This window comes from Arvicola amphibius, chromosome 3 (assembly GCF_903992535.2).
Source record: "Arvicola amphibius chromosome 3, mArvAmp1.2, whole genome shotgun sequence".
NCBI lineage: Eukaryota > Metazoa > Chordata > Mammalia > Rodentia > Cricetidae > Arvicola > Arvicola amphibius.
In genome coordinates this window covers 38307529-38320486 of record NC_052049.1, presented here as the reverse complement: position 1 = coordinate 38320486, position 12958 = coordinate 38307529, and the positions used below count along the sequence as shown (strand labels likewise).

General features: G+C 40.3%; 1 protein-coding gene across 1 annotated transcript in view; it reads right to left on the bottom strand.

The window, feature by feature from the left end:
* Rab3c (RAB3C, member RAS oncogene family) overlaps window positions 1-12958 on the bottom strand; it is a 174388-nt gene that overhangs the window by 84179 nt on the left and 77251 nt on the right. Inside the window, exon 2 of the mRNA XM_038323846.1 lies at window positions 8823-8941. Coding sequence (XP_038179774.1) covers window positions 8823-8941 — 119 coding nt within the window. The remainder of the gene's footprint in view (window positions 1-8822; window positions 8942-12958) is intronic.

The following is a 12958-nucleotide window of genomic DNA, read 5'->3' as shown; positions in this document are numbered from 1 at the left end:
CAGCTCTGAGTCATCTGTGCACACCATTCTAGCTGACAGTGAGCAGGGCCACACTGTTGTCTTGCTTTAGCTCTTACGCTGTAAACATGAGTACTTTTCACATCATTATTTGTTGCCATGATTTACACTTTTTTGTGTGTGATTTTTGTGTGAACTTTACTGCCTAAAGTGGTCCTTGCTAAAATACTGCTTGGGTTCTGAGAACCACAAGGCTGTGGTGTATCTTACAGAGAAAATATGTGAGTTAGATAAGGTTTTTCTAGGCATGAGTCATAGACAGCAAATTGGTCATGAGTTCAATGTCAGCATTATAAAAATACATATGTTAAATAAGATGTCTTTTTGAGAGAAACACACATAAGCCATGGTGTGCAATCATTTGGCAAAATGCCATAATCGTGGAATTTTCCATCATGCCAGCACCGTTATGAGACAATTCAGTGATAATTTGTTAATTCAAGCATACTAACCTTGTGTGAAATAATTATGAGTAAAGAGAAAAGACTGCATTTCAAAATTCAATCTAAGATATAAAAACACACATTCTTTTGAAGGGCTGGATATGAGACCTGAGGAACTACGGTGAAACACCCAAGTTTTTAGCAGGTGTTAATTAACAAACCAAACACAATCAAGGAAATCGTTATTTGGGTTTTTGTTGCTGTTTGATCTGAAAAGGGCCATGAATTGATTAGGTAGTCCTTTATCTTCTAAGAACAACTTGAGTTTAAGTTGGGGTACACGCACACGGAAAGCTTTACTGATGAGTCAGATAAACAATAAAAATGGCAGCCACCATTGGCGCTGTTGCTCATGGAGAAAGCGTCAGCAGCTTGAGGTCCAGCGTGGGGCTGTGGTAAAAGCTGAAGGTCAGCCATCTTGCCTCAGTTCTGCCACTGTCCCTTCTGCGCTGTGGCAGAAAAGATTTAAAAGTTGAAAGGAGCATTCAAGAAGAATGAGTGGTTGTGAAGAAAATCGTAGCAGCGGCTCACTGGATCTTAGTTGTTAATTCAGGTGAAAATATTTTTATATTAATACATCATCACCTTAAGATTGACTGCTAGATATGTTTGGCAACGAAACAGGAAGGAAAAGAGCAAACTGCAGAGGAAGATAACGTTGGAAGGTGACATTGCATCCTGGTTCTAGGACATCTGCAGGGTATCCGAACTTCACAGAAAGAATTATTTAGAACTGGTGGGAGGATGGTGTTGGACTTTTATCCTCAGTCTGGTGCTGAAAAAAAAAAAAATCAATCTGCTCTCCAGATTTCCTGCCTGAAAAAGAACCCTTTATATTTATAGTTCTGCACTGTGTCATCAAACCGAGAATGTAAATAAATAAGATGAGGGTGGGAGCTGCAAACCGAAGACATTCTCTAAGAAGAAACACTGCAGCCTGTGGTCCATGTCACACTTAAAGCCACGGATGCGGTGCATTTCTAAGACACATTAAAACGCACAGTGATGTAGGGCGGTGCCGCAAGTACAGCGCCAGACTTCTATAAGAATCTCGGTGCTCAGCCACAGTCTACGTTCTTGGGGCCAAGACCTACTTAAGACCCAGAGAATGCTCTGAACACAAGCCATCCAAAAAAAACTCTCCAAGGGTGGCGAGTAGTTTTAATGGGGACCCTATTTTTCTGTGACTATTTAACCGACTGGGGACCTCTTTATTCAACGCACCACTCGTTAATTTATTTCTTAACAAAAATTTCAGTGAAAGAATAAAAATAAAATACTTTCTTTAAAAACCGGTAGCCCTAGTCAGGCCTTCAATCCCAGCACTTGGAGGCAGAGGCAGGTGGATCTCTGTGAGTTCGAGGCCAGCCTGGTCTACAGAGCGAGTTCCAGGACAGGTTCCAAAGCTACAGAGAAACCCTGTCTCAAAAAACCAACAAACCAAGCCAAACAAATCCCAAACAAACAAACAAATGAACAAAACTGGTAGTCCCATTTCTCCTAATATGAAACTGCAAATTTGAGCTAGGGGATCCAAGTACCTGTCTATATTTCAACTATATTACATACATTCTCACCAAAAAGTCTTTGCTCTTGAAATGTGACTGAACAGCCATTTCCTTCTACTGAATTCGACTTCCTTTACACTACTGAAGTATTAGCATGCAGGCTCTTCCTCCCAGTCTCTAGGGCAAATTTGAACAAATATCATCTCCATATTCTTAAGACTTAAGTCTCTGCTTCATTAACTACATTGTGTATGCCCATTGTGTTTAGTTTATCATGTCATTTTTGAAATTTTATACACACTCGGTAATTTTATATTTGCGCTCAGGGTGAACTTTGCTTTGTGTTAATTTTACAAAACTGGGCAATCTGGCAAAAATAAAGAAAGCACATTAATAAGTCATTAATAAAATCGTACCAGAAAATTCAAAGTTGAGAAGTAGAATGGGGAAACGAATGTCTAGGGCAGCAAGTATTCAACTTGGCAAGTTGAAATGAGTTTTGGAGATGGAGGGCAGGAATGGCTGCAGAGCAAAACTGATGCATTTAATTCAACTGAACTGTAATGTTCACTGAAGAATAATTAAGATGGTAAATAGTTTTTTTATTTTTTATTTTTTTGGTTTTTCAAGACAGGGTCTCCCTGTGTAGCTCTGGTTGTTCTGGAATTTGCTCTGTAGACTAGGCTGTCCTTGAACTCACAGAGTTCACCTACTTCGGCCTTCTGAGTGCTGGGATTAAAGGTATGCATCACCACTGCCTGGCTGGTGTATGCAGTTTGCCAAAATTTACATGCTAGAAAAATAAAAACAAAACATATTGCATTATACTTTATTTAGTACTGGGGAAAATGAACATACTCGCAACCTGGTTTTTGAGACAAAGTGTATTCAGATGACAACAGTCTGTAGGTTATCTGGTGTGGAAAGTCCTTCTGTATATGTGTTGCTTTTATTGGTTAATGAATAAAGAAGCTACTTTGGCTTTTGAAAGGGCAGAATAGAGCTAGGTGGGAAAACTAAATGGAATGCTGGGAGAAAAAAAAATGGAGTCAGCGAGAAATCATGTAGCTGCCCACAGGAGACTGACACCTCCACTGGAGCCCACCGGAGCCTTGCCGGCAAGCTACAGTCACATGGAGATACACAGATTAATTGAAATGGGTTAATTTAAGATATGAGTTATCCAGAAATACGCTTAAGCTATCGGCCAAACAGTATTGCAATTAATTCAGATTTCTGTGTGATTATTTTGGGAGTCTGGACAGTTGGGAAATGATCAAGTAGCTTCCCCCAACAGTTATCTGTGTGTTCAGTGGAAAGTGCAGGTATAACATAGCTGTAGAGATGAGGGTGAGGGTAACACTGCCCACTGTGAGCAGAGATGGGGTAGGAAGAGGGTAGAGGTGTATTGTAAAGCTGTGGAGAAGAGTTGGCATTTGGGCATGGCTTGGAAGGACTTAAAATTTCAGACTGTCACGAGAGAAGATATTCTAGGCAGAAGAGCAGATGTAGCAGATGCATCAGACTTTGGAAAACTGATGAAAGATCTGTCTGGCAGAAGCACAGAACACAAGGAGAAGAGTGTTAGGAGATGATGCCAATGTGGTGGCTTTGGATTTCCTTGCAAACCAATGGTCTTAGTGAGAAATGGACTTCAGAATCACTTGTGGAAACTAGAAGACAGTTATGTTCACATTTCTCATGGGAGATTTAGTTTAGAGGGTCCAGCATGGAGCACAGATTAATAGCCATAAAAGCTTCATAGTAATTTACTTGTGCTTCCATAACCATTACCACAGGGCATGAAAAATTACTGAAAGCATTTTAAAATAAGATAGATAGAGACAATATAGAAAGTCCCTAAATAACAGTTTGAATTAAGTCAACGAGAATAGAGAGAACGGAGAGAAATGTATTTGAGAGGTGTCAGAAAGTCAGAATTATTGGGCCTTGTGCTATGATAATCAAAAGAACAGGATGCTAAACCTGAATCATATAACTGGGCTATGGCAGATCAAGAGAGACAGCAAATATTGGCATAGATATGTCTGAACTACAGCTGTCAGGATAGACACTCAGTAACTGCTGGTTAAATGAACACCAAAAAAAAAATTAAGTTCCCAATAGATGACTAGTTATGTAACTGTGGGTATAAGAAAAATGAGTAAAATAGTAGTGGTTTTCCAATGGACTTTCGTAATTCTTCAGTTTTGGAGAAATCTAGCTGCCTGGAGACAGATGGAACAGGGAGCTATAGGAAAATATATGTAAATTCAAAAGAGGCACAAAAGAAAAATGCGGAAAATTTGGGATGTTTGGGAGAGGATCCAGAAAGAGTGGTTTCAGATTTTCTCTAGAACAGAGAGAAACAATGTTACAGAGTTACAGCAGCATCTGAGGTGGTGTGTCTGAAAGCCAGACTGGGAAAGTTCCAACTCGGGGAACAACGGTGACCCATGGCTTTTGGACAGGGATCTTCCATAAACTTAAAAAAAATCATGCTCTTTGGAAGAACCTACAAGCAGCCAAGGGTAGTAACATGGATTAAGAAAGAAAGAAATGTAAATCAAGAACATCTGAAGGTTCCATGAAGGATAGGGATAAAATATAACAATAAGAAACTAAACGAGGATGACCAAAGAAGGAAGGGAAAGGCAGTAGACATGTCAAATGATTCCCATGTTAAATACGTGAGTATACATGAGCTGGCCCAGATGTAGATAATGAAAATCAGAGCTAAATTCATGGTCAACCCTGAGTGATGCACTATTGCAACAAGCAGGAATTTTGTCAGGAAGGTGAACAGTCTCCGGTGAAGATAACTGACTTCAAGGAACTAGAAGAGGATCTTGGCGGAATAAATATTTTGAGTACTTGGAAATGCAATAGCAGTTTACACACCAAGGCCAGACATTTAAGTTTGGGAACCATCTGATTTAAGTGATAAATGAATCTAGCGAAGTGAATAAAATGACCAAGAACAGGACACAGGATAATGTCACTGTACCTGGCAGGAATAGGAAGAGGGATCAGAGAGGGAAGAGTAATTTGGAAAATATGTCTTTCAGAAACAGTAAACAGAACCTCAGAAGGATGGGGGGGGGCACTAGAGTTGTCCAGAGAATTAGAGGTAGAGGCAGCAGAGGTAATATCTCCTAACACATGAGAAAATCTAAACTTTAGCATGAAGATGCTTGACTGACTGATCACAGAGGGATGATCAGAGAGGCAGACGCTGATCATTTCTGTATCCTGTTGGTAGTAGAGCCATCAATGTTGGCTGTGTGGCTCCTGGTGCTACTGGCATTTCTATTTAATGATCCCAGTATATCACTGTATGGTCTCTTGGTGGTGAAATAATTCCTATTGAAACAGTTGGACAAGAGGAGCTATGTACAAACAGCATCATAATGCTGATGTATGAAAACTTTAGTGTGAACACTTTCTGTATCCATACACAGGTCTCAGTATTTCCAGCAGTGCAGTCAATAACGCTTTGCAGGATGACATATGAACTGAAACTGTGAGTACAAATTAGCCAGATTACACACAACTGTTAACTGTGTGGTGCTTGATGCTGCTTTTGTTTGTTTGTTTTAATCAAAACTCTAACTCTGCATACAGATGTGTCTGTCTCTGGACTTTAGAACCCATTCCATTTTGTGACAGATTTACTGGTATTTAACCTTAAAGTTATGGGTTAACTTGAGAACTTTCATTTTCACAATAGCCAGTGCACTACAGAGAGGTTCTATAAGCCTTCTATGTCTTTTAATTGTTTTAATTGTTTAATTGGAAGATAATTGTTTTTCATTTAAGTTCTAAAGTTGACTTTTGATAATCTCTCTCTCTCTCCCTCTCTCTCTCTCTCTCTCTCTCTCTCTCTCTCTCTCTCTCTGTGACTTCTTTGAGATGTGGTTTCTCTTTAGCTTTGAAGCCTGTCCTGGAACTAGCTCCTGTACACCAGGCTGGCCTCGAACTCACAGAGATCTAGCTGCCTCTGCTTCCCAAGTGCTGGGATTAAAGGCGGGTGCCACCATGGCACAGCTTAACTCTTTCTCTTTTGCGTTACTGTTATCAAAGGTATAACTTCATACATAGGAAGGGTGTGTGTTTGTGTACATATATGAATGTGTGTACATGCATCTGCATGTATGTATATATGTGTATGTATATATGTACATGTATGTATGTATATATGTGTGTACATGTGCATGTGTGTGCCTGTATGTATATGTGTTTATGCATGTGTGTGTGCAGGTGCATGTGATGGATATATTTGTCTTATCAGAAGACAAGAGGTATTTTCAAGAAACAACTTAGAACAAATTCAAGTTTCTAACAACATCAGGTCTCAATACACATATAAAATCAGTGGATAATACTAACATAGAAAATAAAAAATAAAATGTTTGTTTTGCCGATATATTGTTTGTCTGTGCTTCTTTTTTGTTTTTTGAGTCAGGTTTGTTTTTTTTTTTTTTTTTTTATTTTGGAGTCTGACCTGAAACTAGCCCTTATAGACCAGGCTGGCCTCAAACTCACAGAGATCCGCTTGCCTTCCATGTGCTGGGATTAAAGATGTGTGCCATCACTGCCCAGTTTTTGTCTGACGCGTCTTATAGAAGAAGATGAACTGTGACTATTTAGCATTTATATGTGGTATCTGCTCAGCCATCCCTGGATACTAGGAACTCTACTATGGACCTTTCCACAAAATTCCCTCTCTGGATTCTAACTATTCTGGGAAGCCAGGAAAAGGAACTCATGACAGAAAGTCACCTACTGCACATCACACTCATTATGGATACAAGTACTTTCACAGGGACAGACGAAGCTATGAGTCACAAAGGGTCTGGGACCGACCTTGCTGTTGTCCTAAGTCCTTTCAAATGCTCTGGTTTGAATAATATATTTAACAAAACTACTAGAAAAAAAAGGATAAGCAAAGATTTCTTCCAAATGTCCAGAGAGAAATCTTTTGGGCTCTGCAAGCCACATGGATCCTGCTACTTACCTTGGCTTTTGTGGTGTGAAGGCATCACAGAGAATAAACAAATGATCTTGCCTGTGTTCCAATAAAGTTTTAGTTAAAGAACAAGTTGTGGGCCAAGGTCCACCAACTTTAATTTCTAGATCCCTACATTAGGTCAATAAACTTCCAAATTATTATTTACATTTTAGCAACACACTCAGTTCTATAAAAGGAAGATTCATTGGATACAAAACACTGAAGTGAATAAAATAAAGTCACCAAAACAACTTCTCAAATCACCTGACAGTAATTTTTTCTCTTTTTTTATTAAAAATTTCCATCTCCTCCCCTCCTCCTCCTCCTTCCCTCCCCTCCCTTCCACCCATACCCCCACTCCCTCCCTCTCCAAGCCAAAGAGCCATCAGGGTTCCCTTCACTATGTTAAGTCCAAGGTCTTCCCAACTCCCCCTAAGTCCAGGAAGGTGAGCAACCAAACTGACAAGGCTCACAGTGAGCCCGTCCATACTGTAGAGATCAAGCTCATCGCCGTTGTCCTTGGTTTCTCAGTCCTCCTCCCACTGTCAGCCACATCCCAGCAATCCCATTGTTGGGAATTTACCCAAGAGATGCCCAATCATATTACAAAAGCATTTGTTCAACTATGTTTATAGCAGCATTATTTGTAATAGCCAGAACCTGGAAACAACCTAGATGCCCTTCAGTGGAAGAATGGATGAAGAAAGTGTGGAATATATATATATTAGAGTACTACTCGGCGGTAAAAAACAATGACATCTTGAATTTTGCATGCAAATGGATGGAAATAGAAAACACCATCCTGAGTGAGGTAGCCCAGGCCCAAAAAGATGAACATGGGATGTACTCACTCATAATTGGTTTCTAGCCATAAATAAAGGACATCGAGCCTATAATTCGTAAAAAATCCTAGAGAAGCTAAATAAGAAGGTGAATCCAAGCCGGGCGGTGGTGGCGCACACCTTTAATCCCAGCACTCGGGAGGCAGAGGCAGGCGGATCTCTGTGAGTTCGAGGCCAGCCTGGTCTACAAGAGCTAGTTCCAGGACAGGCTCTAAAAAAGCTGCAGAGAAACCCTGTCTCGAAAAACCAAAAAAAAAAAAAAAAAAAAAGAAAAGAAAAGAAAAAAAAAGAAGGTGAATCCAAAGAAAAACATATAGTTATCCTCCTGGATACTGGAAGTAGACAAGATTGCCGGACAAAAAATGGGAACTTGGGGGTGGGGTGGGATGGGGGGATGGGGGGGTGGGGAGAGAAAAGTGTGAAGTGGAGAATGGGAAGAGCTTGGGGGAATAGGATGGTTGGGATATAGGAAGGGTGGATATGGGAACAAGGAATTATATATCTTAATTAAGGGAGCCATTCTAGGGTTGGCAGAGACTTGACTCTAGAGGGGTCCCCAGGTGTCCAGGAAGACGCCCCCAGCTAGTTCCTTGGGCAGCTGAGGAGAGGGTGCCAGAAATGTCCAGATCCTATTGCCATACTCGTGAATATCTTGCATATCACCATAGAACCGTCACCTGGCATTGGATGGAGACAGAGCCCCACATAGGAGCACCGGACTGAGCTCCCAAGGTCCTGATGAGGAGCAAAAGGAGGGAGATCATGAGCAAGGAAGTCAGGACCGTGAGGAGTGCGTTTACCCATTGAGACGGTGGGACAGATCTAACGGGAGACCACCTGACAGTAATTTTGAGCATGACCAACTTTTCTTTGCCTCAGGGCACAAGTAGGATTGTAGTTCATGATAAACACACACAAGACATTGTCCCATAGCTACTGCTGTGGGAGGAATAGATTTTCAAATAGAAGACAATCACCATTTATAATGGCAGTAACTTACCAATCTTGTACGGCATTGAAGGATTCTTCATTTGTGATGTCATACATTAAAATGAAGCCCATGGCCCCTCGATAATAGGCTGTGGTGATGGTCCTGTATCTTTCCTGGCCTGCTGTGTCCTAATGAACAAAACAGTGACATCCTGTCATAAATGAGGCAAAATAATTTGGGGAAGTGCTTAATAATTTCTAGAGCAGTCACAACATCATCCAAAATGGGGTGTGCATAATGCACAGATGTTTTTCCTTAGTTTCGCTTTTCCTATTGATGCTCACAAGTCAGCTCTGCAGTACTCTGAGCAATTTCTCCCTCCTTCTTTTCCTCCCTCCCTTCATTTTCCCCTTCCTTCCTTTCTTCCTTTCTTCCTTCCTTCCTTCCTTCCTTCCTTCCTTCCTTCCTTCCTTCCTTCCTTTTTTCTTCTTTTTTGTATGAATGAAGATCAAAGTTTAATCCACACCAACTAGCATAAAACTATACAAGAGAAAAGATTATACCAATCTGAAATTGGTGACTCTTGACATACTTTAAATCTAGAGGGATACCTCAGCTCCAATATGATGCCTTTATAAATTGGCTGTCTATTAATACCAGCTGGTGTGAGAACAAAAGGAACCATGTTCCTCCTTTTAAGGAGGTTACAGTTGAGTGTAATCTTTATCAGCTATGGGATGACAATAAAACACCTTCTTTAACGTCTGAGTTGGATGAGCAAATGTGAACTTGAATTCCCGCTCCTCTGTCCTAAGGTTGGGGGTCATGGACAAGTATCTAATCTTTTGTATTTAAAACCCTTCTAAAGCTAAGCAAGTACTTTGGGGTTCCAGATCTGTTCATACAGCATAGGGTACAAACAGGGGCTAATAAATGACAAGGGCAAGGTTTTATTCCTGAGACATCAGCACCAGCTGAAGGTTGTAGATAGATTACAATTTACAGCTTACAACTTACAAAGGAAGGGAGTACTATCTGTACAAGGCATGGCATGTGGCAGTGAAATTGGGACTCTGAGACAAGAAAATCATCTAAAGGAGCAACCTATTCCAGACACTGTGCAGGAAGAACTGGTTCCTCGGCTTCACCCTATGGCTCCTCTGTTCTCTCAAGACTGAAAGCATCATTTCTAATTGGCTTTCCCATTTCCCCCTCTCTTTGGAGATGATGCTTAGCTGCTTCTTTCATAAACTCTCTAGGAACCTGGCATTTTGAACATAAGCTAACCTTCTTTCTAACTTAGCATGGACTCTCTTCCTCACTTAACCCTAAGATGCCTCTTTTATAAACAAAGTGCACTCCGTATCTCTGTAGAACCGAGCAGGTCTTGAGGGAGAGTTGACTTGTTGGGTGATGGAAAAGCAGGTTCCCATACCATCAAAATGGCATTGAGATCTCATGGAGTCCATGTTGGACTTTGGATTTCCCCCATAGATGTCTTCCCAGTTAGATCCTAACATCCAGATACACCGCAGAGAGGAACATAAGATTGTTCACAGTTTTTCAGTACTTTGTGTGGCATGTTCTTCTGCCATTACAGGGTCAGAGGGGAGTGACGAGAGGAGGCTGGGTTTAGTGAATGTGTCTAAGTGGCACTAGAAGCAACTTAGCCAAGAGTGTGACTTCACAAGGCCAACAAGAAGACATGCTTCTCTGGAGAAGGCTAAGACTGGTCTGATTAAGATCTTATTAGAGAAAACAAGGGTTCAAGTTTGGATGGAACAAATTAGAGCAATTAAGGGAGCTTTTAGAAGGCACTTCCAGTGGCAGAAAACAACAGAAAAGGAAATCATAATAGAAAGTATGTTTGCATTATGCCAGAAAAAACAATGATTCATATCTTTAATAGGGAAAGTAGTATTAAAATCATTAGGAAAAGTATATATAACAATTGCAAATGGCTAATTAGTAAGAAGTCATATTCTAACCATAACAACAGAAATAAAAACATCCGAGTTATATTCTCAAATAATAAGAGTTTATTGGCAATTATTTGAGTATTTTATTTTGCTTTGCTTAATGTTTTATAAGTATTATGAAAATGTAGGTGCCTGGGATATCAGCTGCATGTAATTGGAACAAATATAGAAACTGACTGGGCAGAAAGAAGCTAATGTTGAGTCCTTTTCTGTGTTCTCAGACAGTCATGAGCTTAATTTAGTTTGCAATATACGTAACCATGAAACCAAGATGAGAACACACACAGAATGACAGAGCCAAATTCCAGATGAACATGTTTAAAGAGCAAGGGGTAGTCAAAGACATGGTAGGATGTTTTGTCTCTCTGGGGAGCAGAACCCCTTGTTACTAGTCAGATGAGATCATTTTAAACCTTCCCCTGGCATCATACTGTTTGGGACATATTATGTATGAATGCAGCTCTCTCCCCACCCCCACCCACTGTCAAGTACCTTCAACCAGCTTTCTTTCCTTCTTGGCATAGACTGAATACCACGGGTGCAGGCAGGCAACGCCATGCCAGCTCTCTTCCCTGCACGACACATAGGTCTTCTCTCATTTTGCCATTGAGGAAAACTGAAAACACAGGAGTCACCAAGAAAGGTGACCCAGTCCCCTGTCAAGAGTGGTTTTAACACAGCCTGCTGGTAAATGTCTTGGAAAACTGTGGCTTTATCTCTCTGACCTTTTCTGGTGATAGTGCCCCTTCTCACAGGATGCTACTTTTATTGTGATGGTAAAGACACTCTATTGTCATAAAGTGCTTCAGCTTCATATCGTGGCATTTTTTTTAATCGTCGAGAGAGCAAAAATCCTGATTCCATTATACTGTAATTGAAATGTTACAGGAAGATGCTAGAAACCACAGGGTTGAGTAATCACTACATATCAAAACTTGGGGGCGAGGCAGAGAAATAACTTTAAAGAAAAAAAAAGCAGAAAGAAGAAGCTTTCAGATAGTAGTTAAGACACACAGCAAGGGGCCAGATTTCCAACATCATTCTGACTGAGCTCAGAAACACAATCCAATTGCAAGTATTTGTCACTGAAACATGCAGGCAGAACAAGAAATTGTACCAAAGAGGGCAAGTGTAGGAAGAACCACAAATAGGAAAATTCTCACCCTCCCCGATTTGAGGACAATTCAAACATTAAACCTCTGTTCTAACACTCTCACACCAAGCTGCCTCCCTGCTGGCTTTGGTATTGAAAACAAATCCAGAATTACAAACGTAATGCCATTTTCTTACCACTCTACTGGGAAGAGGAAGGCAGGAAAACACTTCGTTCGTTACATTTGACATTTGCTAACGATGGCAAAAGGTTATATTCAAAATAACGGAATATTTTATAATGTCAAGTGCCACTGCTGCCATTAAACATGAATAGCCCAGAAGATAGTGGACAAAATGGCGTCTGTCCTCACCGGGCTCAGACATCTTAGAGTTGTTCTTCCTCCTGGTTTACTAACAGCTGGGACTGTCTGTTGGTTTCCTGTAAATGTCATCGTCTCAAGATGAAAAAAAATGTGATTGGGAATCCCCCCACCCAGAGAAAACAGCAGCTGGGAAAGTGGCTACGAGATGAGGAATGTTTCTAGCAAGAGTCTTTTCCTCTCTTTATAGGAAAAGAATATCTTTACTTAGTTCAAATGTTTTGCTATACAAACATTGTTTTTAGGAGTCATTTTTTGATGTCATAGTGGGTTTGGTAGCAAATGCTTGACTATCTATCTGTCAAGAAAAAACCTGTAAAATGGAAAATAATAGAAGCTTGATAAAAAGCAGCTAAGAGCTCTTTCAATGTGAGTGGGACCATTTCTATCTTTGGTTTTTGCCTTCAGTGATTTCCACAGCGGAACTCTCTCTTAATTGCATGCACAGCACTTCCAGAGATTTCTGAAGTCAAGCAGAGATAATGCACAGTTTTAAGACTATAGAAATAGCTTTCATTTGCAAAGTATGGGTTACGCTGCCATTTATTTCTTCTTTCCATGCTTATTTCCATATCAAATTAAAGGGAAAATGGAATGACCTATTAGCAAAGAAATGTAATGCAAGTTAACCACAATCAAAATACATTTATTAAAAGTCTCCACACACACACACATACACACTTAGACTGAAGGACAGAAAATAATGGCAAGAGATAAAGCAAGCATTTTTAATAGATGAAGAAACCAAATC